A 15187-nucleotide genomic window follows, 5' to 3' on the forward strand; every position below is an offset into this window, starting at 1 on the left:
CACGCCAGTATCTGTAAGTTTTGAGAAACAGCGTATAGTGTCAAATAAAAATGACGTCATCCAATACAAAAGAGAAATGATGGGCCAGTTAACCATTAGTCAATTGCAATGTATACTGGCCTATTATTGGTCCTTTGTATTATATGACGACATTTTTAATTGGACACTAAACAATGTTTTAATTTTTGTGGTTTCCCTAAAAGTAACTGATCGAGAACAGAAACTACCTTGCCATCTTATTTTGGAATTATTAGAAACACTTAAGGGGAACAGGGAAGTTTATTGTGACTTTTTGTTTAGTTAGATTAGTTTATATCAAGTACAAGGTAGCCGCAATGAGTACACTACAAGCATAAGGGTTTCTGTGCTCCCTTAGCAGTTTTAGGGAAAGCACAGATGGTTTTTATTTGTTGTTGAGAAGCTACTCGGTAAGTGATGTTATCTGTTTGTTTGTCTGTAATGAAAAGCTCTCTTTTCGGATAATAAGCCATTTCACTAGAACATGTCTAATAGATTTCCACTATTCCACTATGTGTCTATTTTTTCCTCTTGTTCTCTCTCTATATATCTCTATCTTCAATTATACCATGTATCCAATAAGACATGTCACTGTTTTCAAAATACAATTTCTAGCTTTCTGACATTTTCCTCTTTCTTTGTCTATTTTTTCCTGTGTTCTCACTAACTCTCACTCTATCTATCTCCTTTCTTTTCTCTAACTCCTTTACTATTTATTTCTGGAGGGGAGATCTTATGTGGTAACTTTTTTATTTCAAAAAGCTTCCCTTTTATCAATTGTAATCATTCATTTTTTAATCGCTACATTTCCAAATCTTTGTGTTTAAGTAAAATGAGTACTATAATAGCTACAATTACATTATTGTTATCATTAGAACAAATGCTTTAATTTTAGAACCTTTGTCTGTTGGTGATAAATGTTATGATTTAATCAAATATTTTTTTGTCTGTGGACATAATTTTTTCTTGTTTTATTAACTCCAAATCCATAAATGCAGAACAATGAATTTTATGTATAAAACTTTTTCCTGAAATAAGCATAAACTTGTAGCAAAGGGAAAAAGAACATACCTAGACTTGACTATAATGGTTATTTATGGTAATAGAATGTTTAAAATGAAATTTGCACTGCTTCACTCCCATTTTCTTTTCGATTTTTCTCTTTCCCAATTTTGTAAATTCTTAGAATACTTGAAAGAATACTTATAATAAGAAGTGAATAGTAATATATTTGTGTTTAAGTTCACCAAATCTTAATTATTCAAGTTTTCATCTCACACATAATCTATAATTTGTGTATGTCCATAAGTTTGCCTGTACAGAAATGAGATATCAGTTCGATACAACAATTTGGTATTACTGGGCTAACTATTACACAATTTTAGTTAAATCTTCTTTTTCAATCAAAAATTTTCTTTTTGTATTTTTTTTTATGTTTCACAAGTTATGGACATAACTGTCCTTGATTATCAAATATTCTTTACATTAAATTGACAAAGACTTATATTTTTAGTTAAAATGGTTTAACAAAGAATACACAACCTAATTCTGTATATTTTCTATGGATCACATACTTTGTATGTTGTACTACAAGCAATATATTTTAGAATATTCTCAATAGGTTTCAAATAATTAACTTTTATACTTGATTAATTTAACTAAAGTCATTAATATTTCTGCTATATGCTTAAATGACACATAGGATCATGTTGCTGCCAGATGTCTTATTTCATATTTCTAATGCCTTGTCTGAATATGCTAATGAAAAAGACAATAATTTTCTTTTGTGAACAAAAAATTTAGGGTAAAACCAATCAAATTATTTCTTTGAAATAATACAGAAAAACACACTCTATTTTCTCTCCCTATTGTAAATGTGCACTATTTAATGGTTTCTCAATTATGTAGAACTGCAAGGTATCTCTTTTAGGCTTTTTTTGTTACATTTCCTTGTTCTTTTATGCTATTCTTTTAGTAGAAAAGCTGCAATAAAGTTTTAAATGTTTTAATTTCTATCTATTGATTATTACCAGCTAGTCTATAACTTACTTTTAATCATCTGTCCCTTCATCTAATTGTCATATATAACCATATTTTTTCCATAATCTACAGTAAAAGAGTAACTTTTCTTGTAAAAAATTAAGAAAGGAAATATTAATAATTAATTACAGGTATGTTTTAAATTATTCTTTTCAATTTAACTTTTTTCTTCTTTTTGTGCATTTTTCTTTCCTAAAGTATTTTTTCATATTCATAAAATGATCATAAATCTTTGAAAATATTTATTTCATTGAAAATTCTACATATAATTTTTTTTTGGAGATTGGTTACTCTATAACCTATACTGCATGTCAGTACATCAAATTAAATATTTAATTTTCAGCTGTTCTCTAATACACTAATGAGCAAACAAACAAGTAGCACTTAAGGAGAAATGAAAGTAATAGACACAAACACAATATTATTGATACATGAAAATTATAAAATTGTATAAACGTATAACATGGCTACTTTGTTAAAATCAGAAGGATACACATCAAATATTTATACATCCCGTCAGAGTTCATTTTCAGGATAGCAGGGCCTGCCAAATAAAAGAAACTATTCTTTTTTACAAGGACAAGACTCTTAAATGTAGTATAAAATGTAAAATCTCAAAAGAAAATAAGGGGGGGGGGGGGGGTTGGACAATGTTTATGTCATATATTCCTACTTAATATTAGGTTATAAGAGGATTTTCAACATGAGTGTAATAATTATGCAAGAAACTTTATATTGATATTATTACCATGGGGAATGCTGCCACATTGAAAAAGGTAAAAAATTAGACAAGAATGCTTTTTAAGTTTTGTTTATATTGTAATATTGATTTAAATAAATATATATTGAGCTAGGATATACCTATATAAGAATAGATTAACCTTCTGTCTATTGTTGGAATTCTAACTAGAGTAAATAATAAGTAAATAGGGAAGGAAGGAATAAAAAGTGTAAAATTAATTAAGGTAAAATGAAATTCAGAGGAGCCCAAAAATTAAAAAACTATTCTTTTATATTGTAGCGTATAACACTATTGTGGGATTAGATGTGTAAAATTAGATTTATATTAAGAATTTCTACTTGGGTATTTAACCTATCACTTAAAAGAGATAAATAACTACAAGTTCCTCTTTAAGTGTTATTTGAGAAGGACCTAATCTTGCATAATTCATTGTATGATCATCTGACAAAGACATCCAAAGACAACCATCTCTTTAATTACTTTTTAAGTTATACTGTTCATTGTAATGAGTTTTGCCTTTTTTGGGTTAAGATATTCTCTCTACTTTTCTCATGTATTAGAAAATCATTTTAAATTATGGCAAAATGCAGTTAGACTGATTGTGAAAATTATTTTTAATGTCACAAGTTATAATCACAGCTGGAACTAAAGCCTTCTGATGTGACAACAGTACCTCTTTTCTTCAACATTATTTTAAAATAAAAAGCACAAGTTTTGCTTTGTTCCTCTATTTTTACCTGTATTATAGTAGGTGTGTGTGTGTGGAAGTTTGTGGGCACAAATTTAATTTGTTCTAACTCTGAACTCTGAGCTGGGTGCCTAGCTAGTTCTGGTGGTGTCCGATGCAAACTTAAAGTTTTCTGAAGCACAAAACAAAAACTGCTACACATCACCTTTTTCATATGAGAGATATGTTTAGAGTCACCCAACTTCAAATGGAACAAGGATGACAACATCCATAAAAACGAAGCGCTGGAACGGTAGGACAAACGGATATTAACACTTGTATAGTGTCAGAACTGAATAATCAGAATATAAATGTATAAGAGTCGATGCAAAATTGTAAGTAAATTTGTTGAAAAACTGCCTAATACAGAATAATGTTTATGGACATTCTTACATTTTTAGACGGATTATAGAGTTGCTTCGCTTATAATATTGTACTTTAATGTCCCAGGAATCAGTTTACAAAAAAACAGATCAATTGGATAATTAGATCATATAAAAATTTGTTGTTAAAAAAGTAAAAAAATCATCATGTTTAAAATGGACGTACGGACATTTTGGTAATGATTATAGAGTTGCTAAGCTTTCTAAATCATACCTAACTACTACAGAAATCACCATGCAAAGTTTGAAATCGATAGGACAATTCTAACATGCCTAAATCAACAAAAAAAGCTATCCGTTACGGACGGACCGACCCTAATTATAGAAAAGCTTCGCTTTTAAAAAATAACTTTAATATATTCAAGTAGATTAATACAAAAAGCACCCATTACCAAACAGGGGCTTTAACTTACCTAAACAAAAAGAAGAATCAATAATAGATCATATTTTGAAATATCAAAATTAATTTTGGAAATTTTTTTTTAATGATATGCATATAACTATATATGTTTATTAGATTTTATCCTGCAGGACCCTATATCTTATCAGTACTTTTCTGTCCTTATTTTATAATAATTTTATTATACTTTTCTTATCATTTTAGGTGTACATAACAGAAATTTTGCCTGCTGAAGACAGGGGCAAATACACTGCCATATATTCTTTTCTACATGCCACAGGCTTTGTTTTACAGGTAGGTAGGTAGCTTGATTTAGTGATCAGTAGAGAGATAAATATATTCAAATATAAAATTATCAAAAATTAGTTAAAAATATATTTATTGCTTAATAGTAAGGTTGCTAGATAAATCAATATAGATATTTCTAGATTAATAATTGATAAAAAGAATTGTACATTTGCTTGAATAGATTGATTGATATACTGATCCTGAGATCAATAGACAGATAGACTGATAGATAAACAATAAATTAAAATAAAGCACAGATGGATGGACTGGTAGGAAGATTGATACATGAAGAAAGATTGATTATTTTGATTATTTTTTAGCCATTATTGGGTGCTTACATTGACTGGCGAATTTCACTACTCCTTCCAATTTTATTATTTTAGCTAGTTTTGGGTTCTAATTTCAACACAAACATCGCTAATCCTTTCAATCTAATCATTTTTAGCTAGTACTGGGTGCTTATGTTGACTGGCGAACTTCGCTACTCCTTCCAATTGCCATATGTCTTCCATCATTCATAGGTAAAGACTATTATCATCATCAACAATCAGTTACAAATTGATGGGCTTTGAATTAGGAAATAATATAAAAATTATATTTTAAGCGGGACACTTTTCTCAGGGCTCTAAATGGAGTTTTCCATTACCCAACCGAACACCTTGTACCCATCAAATAGACAAAAACCTTCTATTGACGAATATAAAAATTCCATGAAAGATGATGGGCGATCAGTCCAGCCGTTTACAAGATTTTAAGTGGCATAAAATCAAACTAACTGACACTAAAAGAACAAAGCAATATATAGAGTTGCTTTACTAAACAAAATTTATTTGTATTGTACATTTTAACATCTTATAAATAATTAGTTATCACTCACAAATAACATGATTCACTTCAATATTTTTATCTAACAAAGATGACAACATCCATAAGTAGCGAAGCAATAAAAAATCATGGATGTGAAAACGCACAAGGAGATTCAAAAAGCAATTGTTAAAATCAAGAATCACAAAACCTTTCTCACATATTTTTTAATATATATATTTTGCTGCATGTCTGACAGACTGACATTCAAAGTATATTATACATATGTTTATGATAAACAAATTAACCCTTCTCTGGGTTAAATTATTTGTCTAAAGGTTAAGTCAACGAATTAGAGAAAGTGTTATAAATTTTTAGGTGTCTATTGTCTGCATGAATCTCCAGAATGGCTTTTAAAGGTAATCTTAAAGTTCTTTTTACATAGATAAATTGAGAAACCTATAATATAATTCAAAAGTATACCTAATTGGCTTCCGATTTAGTGAATTCTTCCTCCCCCTCCCCCTAATAAATTTTTTTTTCTAAAAGTTTTCTTGAAAAAACAATATTATCCTCTTAGAATATTTTCTAATTTTGAAAATTTGAATAGCTGCGGGCGCTCGGTCCCACAGCCTATAACCTAACCTAACCTTAAAAAAAATACAAAACCAAATGAAGCCAAAGTGGAAAACAGGCTAGGGCTTATGAAAAAAAATTTTAAAAATATTTTTTTTTTTCAGAAACAAAAGTACAATTTAAGTTCTGAATCAGCAAACTACTATCAACTACATACACTAAAGGTGGGTTCCAGAGATCTTATGAGATAAGACAATGAATCATTAATTGATGTAAATTCTCAAAGCTGTCATAAAAAAAATACCCATTGTGTAGTTAAACATTATATAGATACATGTGTTTTTTAGCATTAAAAAAAATTTGGAAACAAGTTTACGCAAAAAAATGACAATTAGGGTTAGTTAGAAGAGCAAATAGCGTATAACATTTAATATCAATTAAAATTAAAAAGTGTCCAACCTTTTTGACCAATAATCCTAATCTACAGCCGGGGAAGTTCAAGATTTAATAAAAGTATCCAAAGTTTTTTGAGAGACATGGTGTTTATAAAACTTTGGGTACCAGTATGATTTACAATCCATTGTCACCTCCTCCAAAAAAAGGAAGATAAATTTATCTTCCATAAACCTACCTCTTAATAAATCCCAACTTTAGGAGAGAATAGAGGAGGAGAGAGAAATGGATGAACAAGTTGGAAATAAAAAGTTACCAAGACAAGTCCAGCTGATAAGCAGTCATGACACAACAAAGAGATTATCTTGTGTCAAGATTTACCTAGACAAATTAAGGTATATATTTAATTTTTATTATTGTTTCTTTTATTTATTTTTTTATACTTGACTACTTGTCATGACAAGACAAAGAGGTTGTCATGTGTCATGATTTACCCAGACAAATTTAGGTAAGTATGTCTCAATTATAATTTTTCTTTTTAATCCTTCTATTATTCTTGCAAACTATTCATGACATTACAAAGAGGTTGTCTTGTGTCAAGTTTTACCTAGACAAATTAAGGTATATACATATGTCATTTTTATCAGTCTTTCTGTTTTTTATCTATTTATTATTCTTGACAACTAGTCATGACAAGAAAAAAGGGGTTGTAATTTCTATTCTATACCCTAAATATCTATTGATTTATCTATCCATTAATCAATTTATTTTATTCATATACCTGTCTATCTAAATATCTAGTATTTAACTATCTATCCAATACTCTATTCAAATATCCAACTATCTATCTATCAATCTATCAATTCGTCTAACTCTATCTATCTATTTTTATGTATACCTAATCAAGTATCTATCAACTTATCCATCTATCTATCAATTCTTCTACCTATCTATATTTCAATATATCCATCTATCTATCTAACTATCTATCTATCTATCAACCCATTTATCTAGCAATCAACCTATCTATCTATTTTTCAACCAATCTATCTATCTATTAATCTTTCTATCTATCTACCCATCTATCTATCAACCTATCTATATATCCATCAACTTATTTATCTATATCACCCTATCCATCTAATTATCAATTCTTCTAACTATCTATCTTTAAATATATATCCAACTATAAATCCATCAATCTATCAATCGTCTACCTATATACCTTTCAACCTAACCAGCTTTCTATCAATCTATCTATATATCAGTCTATTTATCTATTAATTTATCTATCCATCAACCTATACGTCTATCTTTCAACCTATCTATCTATCAATCAACCTATCCATCTATCTTTCAACCTATCTATCTATCAATCAACCTATCCATCTATATTTCAACCTATCTATCTATCAACCTGTCTATCTATCTAGATCTTGTATTGCGCGGCTGCGGCTGTTGACGACCCCCGCAGTTTTGAAGAAAATATTCATGCTCAGCCTCTTGTTTATCGGCAACGGCTGGACGGGCTTTGCCATTCTGGGATCTTACGCGACAGATATTTTTACAAGGTATTTGTTTGGGTACATTTAGATTTGTTAAAATTGTTGTATAGATTTTAAATTTTGTATGCAGCTTTCTGGAATAATAGAAAGAAAACGAAGTAGCGGGTTTCGTCTTATTCTAATTAACAGTTGCATTTAATAATAGGTTATTTAGGTAAATGTTAATGATTGCCTCGCAGGGTTAATGATAGCTCCCACAGGAACTAGAATTTGTAGAAAAGCTACTGTTAAAATACGACGAAACCCGCTACTTTGTTTTCTTTCCATGATCTGATTTCTGTATAAATAAGTTATTATTCTGGAATCGCAGCGTGTTGGTTTTAAAATACAATAAGGTATCAATTATCCTAATGCGTTAAGGAACAGTATTATGAGAACAGCAACTGGGTATAGTCCCTTTCGTAACATCGCACCTTATGGGGCGATTCTTCGTATTTTTCACAGTAGCTTTTCTCCTATTTATAGCCCCTGCGGGGCCAATTACCTAACCCTGTGGGGCAATCACCTAACCCAATATAACCTAACCTAACCTAAAATAACCTACAAAAAGCCATTTTAAAAATACGACTAATCGCCCCTTATGGGGCGATGTTACGAAAGGGACTATTCCCCAGCAACTTTTTACCATGTTATTTAAAGAATATTTCAAAATCCTAGATCTGGATCGCCAGTACAGCCGCAGCATGCATCCTGGATGTCAGCTGTTGTCAAAATTCCCGCCGCCTTCGTGGCTTTCTTCATAATAGCAAAATTTTCCAGGTAATTCTACTCTGGGATCTAAGGGATAAGACAATGGCCGATGAATTGATGTACATCCTTAATGATGATACACAAAATTTTTCCTTCAGTATATTGAAATATTTGGCTGAAACGTTTGAACATTCATCTCAATGATCCTACCAATCAAAATTCACTAAAGTCACCAAAGTTGATAAGCCAACGAATAAGAAAACATTAATATAAAACTAAAAGGACTAGTGTAATAAACATCACATTGTCCCCTCTCTCTCTCTCTCTCTGAATCCTACTACTCTTAAATCCTAGATAGAATTGAATGTAAAATTTTAGTAGCCCAATTTATAAGTTATTCCTGTAGCATATAAAATCCTGGATTGAACTGAATGCAAAATTTTAGTAGTATTTATTTTTTGGTTAATCGTAATACTCATAATTCCTGGATTGAATTCAACCTAAAGTTTTAACAATATCTATAGCTAATTTATAAGTTGATCATTTAAAATATAAGGATGACAACATCCATAAAAAGCGAAGCTCGGAAACGGTAGGACAAACGAACATTAACATTTGTAGAGTGTCAGAACTGAATAAGCAAAATATAAATTTGTATTTAAATTTTACGTAAATTTGTTGAAAAAAAATTTAAACATGCACAAATTAACGAAAAGAGCTAACCGTTACGGACTGACGGACCGACCCTGAATATAAAAAGCTTCACTTTTAAAAATCATTGTTAGTCAAATTTAAAATTTTAGTCTTTAATTATTTTTGAATATTTTTAGGAGACGGCTGTTTATAACGTTATCGTTGATAATATTTCTGTCATTCCTGTGCACGTCCTTCTATCTACATCTTTTCAGGTAAAATAATGGTGGTTTTAACCCTTAACGGTCGGGGGGGGGGGGGGCGTTTAACGCCCTCCCATCCGGTTTTTTCTATCTCATTTTCTGTGTGTGGAAGATAAAGAGCCCAAACTGCTTGACTTTTTAAGTGTGGGTATGACACATAACTGAGAGTTGGAATTTTTTGAAAATCTCCATCCTGGCGGGCACAGGATGCCAGCAAACCTGGCAGGGTCATCCAGGTAAAGAGCAAAAATATTTTTTTACTAAAACAAAGCATTTTATCTTACCAAAATATTAAAATATCATCTAGTAGTACATCCTCATATTAAATACAGGTGTTCAAGTCAATTTTAGGTTCCAGGTATGATCCTGCAGGTCCTGATCCTCCAGGTCTCCAGAAATCTATAAAAGGCTCCTGTGGCCGCAATTTTTGACTTAGAGACTTAAAATTTTAAACTTAAGCTTTTCTTACATGTCTACAAGATGTCTTAAAACTTCATAAGGATCCGCCGCCGTTTTCCCGCCGACCGCTGACTGCGGTGGCTGACAGCTGCAAAGTACAGCTGCGGCTGCTGAAATTTATATTTTGATATTTCAAATATAAAATTTACATAAAGATAACCATTTTCTGCAAAAAAAAATTTCTTCTAGCTTCAAAAATAAAAAAAATACAGCCGTTTGAAATTTTTAAGTAAAAAAGGACCTAAAAACAAAGGTTGTTAAATAAAAGGGTGAAGGAAGCGAAAATTGACTTTGACTTACTTAAGGTCGGAAATTCATCATAACACAAGGGACTTGCACAAAAATTTTTAGCCCTCTAGCTCTAATAGGAACTGAGATAATATGGGGGGGGGGGCGTTGAACGCCCCCCCCCCCTGACTGATTAAGGTGCGGCAAGGGGCCCGACTGTTAAGGGTTAATAATTGCCTTGTTAAACAGAGAAACCCCCCTTGTATTTCAAATAAGTTGGTAAAAAGGGGAGGGTAGTTTTCGTTTGTGTATTAGTTTAGGACATATCATGAGTACTAGCTAGATCTCCAGGGTTAGGGCACTCCTGGTATAGACCTTACAGGGTTAGGGCACTCCTGGTATAGACCTCACAGGGTTAGGGCACTCTTGGTATAGACCTCACAGGGTTAGGGCACTCCTGGTATAGACCTCACAGGGTTAGGGTTCCATGCAGAGTTTATGCATAGGAGAACAATAAAATAGGGGAGGGGAGTTGAGGCACTTCGAGGGTAGCCACAAAAAAAATTCTTTTACTAAAGCTGCTGAAACTGTGTGTGTACTAGGAAATTAGATAAGAATAAAATTACTCTACCCCCCGCAACAAAGGCTTGATTACTGCACAGCATAAGAAAAAATCTCTTATGATATATTCAGAAAATAAAAATTGTAATCCCTTTTTAGACAAGAAAAAATATGTCCAAGATTAATGGAGAATCTGAGCGCCACCCCGATGGTTATGGTCATATTTGGTAAGATTTATTTAACTAGCGGCAACGCCCCCCAATAGGCCTTTGGGGGCATATCATTTGGGTGGGTACATTTTCAGTTGTAGTTTTAGAAAAAAAGTTTATAAAACATTTGTGGGGGGGTGGGTTAATTTCTTTTGGGAGGGTGGTAGCCTCTCTCAATACCTTCCCAGGACCTATTAGAAGCTCCATTGCAAGGAAAACCATATCGGTTAGATTAATGGCGAGATCCTTCAAAGGAATTTGAATATTTGTTCTCAATTACTGTTATATTATAGCGTAGCGTATAGAGTATGGACGCGGTTTTATTCTATATTATTGTTTTATTTTAGCGTACGCGGCGTATGGCAGCGGTTTTAACGTGTTACCAAGTCTACTGGCCGCAGAATCTATGCCGGTTAATATCAGGTAAATTAGAAATATTTGATATATTAGTCAACCGTCCGTCATACTTAAATGTTTAGGACTTGATTAGAGAAATGATTCGCTTATAACAATGTACTTTGTTTTCCTAGGAATCTGTTTTCCAAAAATCAGACCAATCGGATAATTTCATCACAATAGAAATATAAGAATAGAAGCATATTCTGAACCCATTTTTCGTCAAATCTAAGAAGGAACATTTCTAGCAGACAAAAGTATTTTTTACTTTCGACTCAAGCTGATGTGGATTCTTAAAAATGATAGACTCGCTACTCGATAGTGAGGCAAAATCATTTTTGTGAAAAATCATCCAAAAGCACATTAAAATCTACAAAAATTAAATAAAATCATATGTTAATAACCCTTTTAAAATTTTATTTAATTTTTGTAAATTTTTTTATTCGATTTTGAAGGATTTTTCACAAAAATAATTTTGCCTCACCAGCGAGTAGCCAGCCTAACTTTTTTTTTAAGAATCCACCTGTTTCGAAGCTTTCAAATTTAAACGAAATTTTTGGGCAATTAATTCTGATTCCGCAAAGCTTTCTACTAAGAAAATATACTGTTTACAGCTGACTTTTATCTATGTATGAAATGAAAAAAAAACATGCATTCGTAACAAGATGTGTACAAAATTTCAACCAATGAAATTAACTGTATGTACTGATGCGATTCTCTTATTGGCTCAATCAGACATTCCCTCTCTTTCTTAGTACCTTTATTTTCATCACATAAAATGAATAAAAAATCAACATGTTTAAAATGGACGTACGGACTTTCTGGTAACGATTATTGAGTTGCTTTGCTTTCTTACTCGTACCTAACTCCTATAGGAATCATCATGCAAAGTTTGAAATCGATAGGACAATTCTAACATGCCTAAATTAACGAAAAAAGCTATCCGTTACGTACGGACCGACCCTAATTATAGAAAAGCTTCGCTTCGCTTTTAAAAACATTGTGTAATTTTGGACACCTGTTTATCTATCTATCTAATTATCTATCTAATTATCTATCTATCTATCTTATTAGTAAGACATCTAATTTCTATCTATAATGTTTAGATCTTCCGTTGTTGGATATTTAGTTACCCTAGAAACTCTTTCTACCTTTCTACTTACAAAATTAAAAGCAGGTATTTATACTGGTACCCAAAGTTTTATAAAAGCATTAGCTTCAAAACTTTGGGTACTTTTATTCAATCTTAAGAGGTTTGTTCAAATAGAAGTCTACAAACTTTTCAATCAATTTTAATTTATAAGGGGGGTAATTAGGTAACCATAATTGGGAATGAACATAAACTTATCGTTTACTGCTCTATCCCTTCAGATCTAACTTTCTCTGCTATTATTCAAGATAAACAGCAAAGATTTTTATGGATTTTCTCGACTCCTATTCAAGACACAAGGCAGAAATTTTCAGAGATTAAATATATTCTACATGTTTCACTAAGATTAATAAGATTAGTTTATTAATTGGGGTGCTTGATTGATTTCTAGATTTTTAAGTTTTCGTGATATTTCGACCCTTATTCAAGACCTCTGAAATTTTAAGAGATTGAATAACTTTTCTTATGATAATGAGTTCGCTAATAAATTTTAGGTATAGTAATTTTCGTGGCAACGCCTCTTAAGGGGCGTTTCATCGTATTTTAACAGTAGCTTTTTTTCTATTTCCAGAAACCCTGCGGGGCAATCAACTAACCTAACTCAACCTTAGATAACCTCTCAAAAGCTACCGTGAAAATACTACTGTACTTAATTCCGATCTAGGGAGCAATCTAGCACCCCAGAACTAATATTCAAATCTTATTGATCTTAGTGAAACATGTAGATTAGAATGTATTTAATCTGTGAAAATTAATAGAAGCAAAACTTTTAAGAAGTACCATATTAGATTCAGCGGATAAAAGACAAACAGACAAACAAAGATCCTGTTACTTTAGTATAAGGATTTATATTATTTTCAGATTTGTTGGTACATTTAAATCTGCATGGGCTATTTCTGCTGTTTGCAGTAATGGTGTTTTTGGGTAAGTTTCTTTAATGTCCTTATTAACTCTCTTTAATTCTGCTTTAATTAGGGAAATATTAGCATACTCTACTTTACCTGGGGAAATATTGGCATACTTTTCTAAACTTGTCAAATTTTTAAAATAGTTAATGTATATTTACAAGCGGTTACGCACCCACGATGCTTCTAGGGGCACTTTCTTAATGTTGAAATTTGGTAGGCCTGCCTTTTCCTTTTTTTTACCCCTTAAGAAAAATCCACAGCCCCTGGCAAAACCCTGTGCTCGCCACTGTTAACATCAATTATTCGGTGCTTTCACTCATAACTTTATTTAGACCACTGAAACACCCCTTTATTTTTTATTTTAGCTTTGGATGTGGCTCTAACCTGGCGAGCTTTTTATTTAACCATTACTTTAACCTAACCTAAGCATATATTATATTAATATATAAGCCTCAAAATATTTGTTTTAAAAGCTTTTTTTCTGGTTGATATTTAATATGAGATAAATTTCAAAATATTCTTATCAAAATTCAAAGCTGTAATTATATCAAAATAAGACTGTTATAATTATCATTAAGATTTACAACTAAAAACCTATAACTACTAATTCTACTTAAATACCATTTAGAAAATATTCCAATTCAAAGACAGATATCCTAAATTTTAATTTAAAGGGGGGTATTGCCATCCCCCTATCGCACGTCCATAAAACAAAGACAAAAGAAAAAATTTTTACCTTCACCTAATTTCTATTCTTTTTACTAGATAAGGACTTCCAACATTCTTGCTATTGATACACAAAATTTAGACCATTTTTTTCAAAAGCAAACATTTCTATAATTAGGGTCGGTCCTTGCGTCCTTCCAGAATAGTAAGCTCTTTAACGGTTAATAATGTTAGAATTGTCCCATCGATTTTAAACTTTGCTTGGTGATCCCTTTAACAATTAGGTACGATTTAGAAAGCGTATTAACTCTACAATCAATACAAGAAAGTCAGTCTGTCCATTTTAAACATGGCGATTTTGGTCGACAGTTTAAATTTATTTTATTAGTTTATTAAAAACCTACACAATTTTAAGGTTGATTTCTCATGAGAAAGAAAAAAAAACGAAGGGGGGGGGGACCGTTAAAGGTTAATATCAACATCAATTAATATTTGATAAAAACCTTATTCGTCATTTTTAAAAAAAAATATGGAATTGTTTTGTTTCTTTCTTGTTATCTTATTATTGATCTATGGACAAAAATACTTGTAGAGTAGCCTTGAGGTGAGGGGAGTCGAATTTGATAACCCAATATCTAATTTTAGATTTTAAAAGAAAAAGTAAGAAAAAAAACATTTTTTCTAGGGGCGATTTATCTTGGGAAATAGTTATAAACCTTGCCGGGACCTATGTGAAGCTACCCTGTTAAGGAGAACCCAATCGGTTCAGCGGTTAGCGAGATCCTTCGTTACAAACAAACAAACAGACATCGTTCTACTTTGTAAAATAGATTACAGATGGGTTTCATCCTTCAATACAGAAAATTTTCTATTTTTGCAAGTCTATTTTTTGCACTTTTACTTGTCAATTAGCTCATTCTTTGAATAGTATTTAGTCAGGAAGAAGGGAGGGGACATTGAGCTGTTTATTAAATGAGTCCCTTTTTTCTCATTTGCTCAAAATCTTTGGGGACTTTTATTGAATTTCAACCACTTATTGTAAACCACATAAGGATTAATTTTGTAAATCATCATTGGGGCCATTGTCT

At 31.4% G+C, this 15187-nt stretch overlaps 1 protein-coding gene and 1 long non-coding RNA gene across 2 annotated transcripts in view; both read left to right on the forward strand.

The window, feature by feature from the left end:
- Positions 1 to 15187, forward strand: part of LOC145332665 (uncharacterized) — a 140436-nt gene that overhangs the window by 41978 nt on the left and 83271 nt on the right. The gene's annotated exons all lie outside the window — the stretch shown is intronic.
- LOC145332649 (facilitated trehalose transporter Tret1-like) overlaps positions 1 to 15187 on the forward strand; it is a 36759-nt gene that overhangs the window by 18807 nt on the left and 2765 nt on the right. The window contains exons 9-20 of the mRNA XM_080177656.1: positions 4515 to 4604; positions 5044 to 5119; positions 5781 to 5821; positions 6143 to 6202; positions 6633 to 6766; positions 7805 to 7942; positions 8594 to 8695; positions 9457 to 9534; positions 10930 to 10997; positions 11327 to 11402; positions 12482 to 12552; positions 13387 to 13449. Coding sequence (XP_080033782.1) covers positions 4515 to 4604; positions 5044 to 5119; positions 5781 to 5821; positions 6143 to 6202; positions 6633 to 6766; positions 7805 to 7942; positions 8594 to 8695; positions 9457 to 9534; positions 10930 to 10997; positions 11327 to 11402; positions 12482 to 12552; positions 13387 to 13449 — 997 coding nt within the window. The remainder of the gene's footprint in view (positions 1 to 4514; positions 4605 to 5043; positions 5120 to 5780; positions 5822 to 6142; positions 6203 to 6632; positions 6767 to 7804; positions 7943 to 8593; positions 8696 to 9456; positions 9535 to 10929; positions 10998 to 11326; positions 11403 to 12481; positions 12553 to 13386; positions 13450 to 15187) is intronic.

Source organism: Acartia tonsa, chromosome 11 (assembly GCF_053477335.1).
Source record: "Acartia tonsa isolate MP-2025a chromosome 11, ASM5347733v1, whole genome shotgun sequence".
NCBI lineage: Eukaryota > Metazoa > Arthropoda > Copepoda > Calanoida > Acartiidae > Acartia > Acartia tonsa.